The 1,915-nt window shown below is 39.6% G+C and overlaps 1 protein-coding gene across 3 annotated transcripts in view; it reads right to left on the bottom strand.

Moving 5' to 3' along the window:
- stard13a (StAR related lipid transfer domain containing 13a) overlaps positions 1-1,915 on the bottom strand; it is a 28,921-nt gene that overhangs the window by 12,389 nt on the left and 14,617 nt on the right. For all 3 annotated transcript variants that reach the window (XM_032533537.1, XM_032533536.1, XM_032533538.1), the window contains exon 4: positions 427-490. In XM_032533537.1, the coding sequence (XP_032389428.1) occupies positions 427-490 (64 nt within the window). The remainder of the gene's footprint in view (positions 1-426; positions 491-1,915) is intronic.

The raw sequence follows: 1,915 nt of genomic DNA, 5'->3' as shown, positions 1-1,915 counted from the left end.
CCAAGCCTTGTTTGCACTGTCCGTATTTGTCTAGCCCAGCTGATGTCTAGTATAAATGCCTTTGTCCTTATGTAACTGTATTGTTGTTTTAGTTGTCCAAATTTGTCTATTCCGTATCAATGTCCTGTACAAATGTCTGTACCGACGTGCTGTAATCAAGTTCAATGTGTTATGTTTCAGCAGAACAGGAATCTGCTGAAAACCAGTTTTAAACTGAGTCAAGCCCGTTTATATATTGTAATGTAATGTTACTTTTAACTTTCCTGTATAATAAATATGAATAAATAAATGAGAAATTAAACTATAAAATCCCCCACAGAGATATTTTAGAAATGTGTCTAATTATGTCAGTTCACAAAGCATGAACAAAACAATAACAAAGAGTGTGTTAAGATGATGGCTTGCAGTAAAAATAAAATGACTTACTTTCTTCTTAGGGTGGCTGACGTCCAGTTTCATGGAGGCACACTTGTTCAGAGTATTTAGACGTCTGCAACATAAAAACAAAGTAAGTTAAACATGCTAGAGCTGGTAGGTTGGATATTTTCTGTCTGACGGTTTTGTAATATCCACATCAAATATAATACATGATTTAAGTTGAAAACATTACTCATACAACATTTTCTGTTGGCCAACTGATGCACGTCATGATTTGTGAGCTGCGCACGCTCACTGTGTCATTAGAGTAAACAATGAGCCAAGACATGTTTTAAATGTTGCTCCAGTAAAAAAAACAGTTAGTGTCACATCCGTGTGCTCCTACATTTTTGTACATACAGTACGAAACAAGACAGCTGTGTGTTTGTTTCCTTCTGACTGTGACACTCTCACTTTCACTCTCTTATCTCTCAATTCTCACTACCACTATCTCCCTTTCCTTCTGATGTTTTCTGACACTATTCTTCTCATTACACTATCTCTATCCCTTTCTCCCACACTGCCTTTTTCTTTTTTCCTCTGCTTCACTGGTATCTCTCGGCTGGGAGTGATCCTCACTCTCCCCTGAAACACAGCCGGCTCCTCCCTTTCACTTCCCTACCTCCTCCCTTAATCCTTTCCATGCTCTGAAACGCTAGGGGCAACATCTTTACCAATAAGTCTCTGTGCAGTCTCACCCGTCCTTCCCACCCACTCCTGCACCTCAGGGGATGTGAACAGCAACTGGCAAGAAGGGTGTCTGTGTTGGTGGCTTTCATGACGGGACCATTAAAAACATGTTTTGGGGCTTGTGACCTCTGTTTTTTGAAATTTTTCAGCCTCTAGTAGCAGACCGAGAAATTCTGTTTTGTTTACTGTTTATTTTTTTCATACAAACTGGCAGACAACGGGTAGTTTGTTGCTACATATACACCATAAAAAATACCAATAGGAAACAGCAAGCTGTCATATAAACTGTCTATCTTGCTGACAGTAAACATTCAAGTTAGAAAATATACAGAGGGAGCCACTGTAGTCTCCACACCCACAGATTGTACAAACAATTCTTCCCGGTTGAATATATCCGTACAGATTTAGAATTGTATGCTCCATATACTATGTAGTCTTGCAAGCATAAAGCAGTATAATCTAAAATTCAAACAGCTCTGGAAAAAGTGTCTTACAGCTCCTGAGGAGGTTATCAGGGAGTCTAATGCATATTCTGTGACAATACAGCTTTCAGGAATCACTAATGCTATAATTACCACACCCTCCTCTACCATAGACAATGGAGAGGCAGGGGTGAATGGAGAAGAGAGAAAAAGATAAGGGGTATGCTGGTGCAAGCTGGGGGAAACTTCAATGAGAAGAGAGGAATTGAAGATTTGAAACAAAAAGATCATAGATGTGTGCAGAGGGACTTAAAACACACATTCAAAGCTATCTGGGAAGAATATACTGGCATCCCCTAACTCCTTCCCCATTGCCTTCACCCCTT

Source organism: Etheostoma spectabile, chromosome 13 (assembly GCF_008692095.1).
Source record: "Etheostoma spectabile isolate EspeVRDwgs_2016 chromosome 13, UIUC_Espe_1.0, whole genome shotgun sequence".
NCBI lineage: Eukaryota > Metazoa > Chordata > Actinopteri > Perciformes > Percidae > Etheostoma > Etheostoma spectabile.
This window is presented reverse-complemented; position numbering and strand designations above follow the sequence as displayed.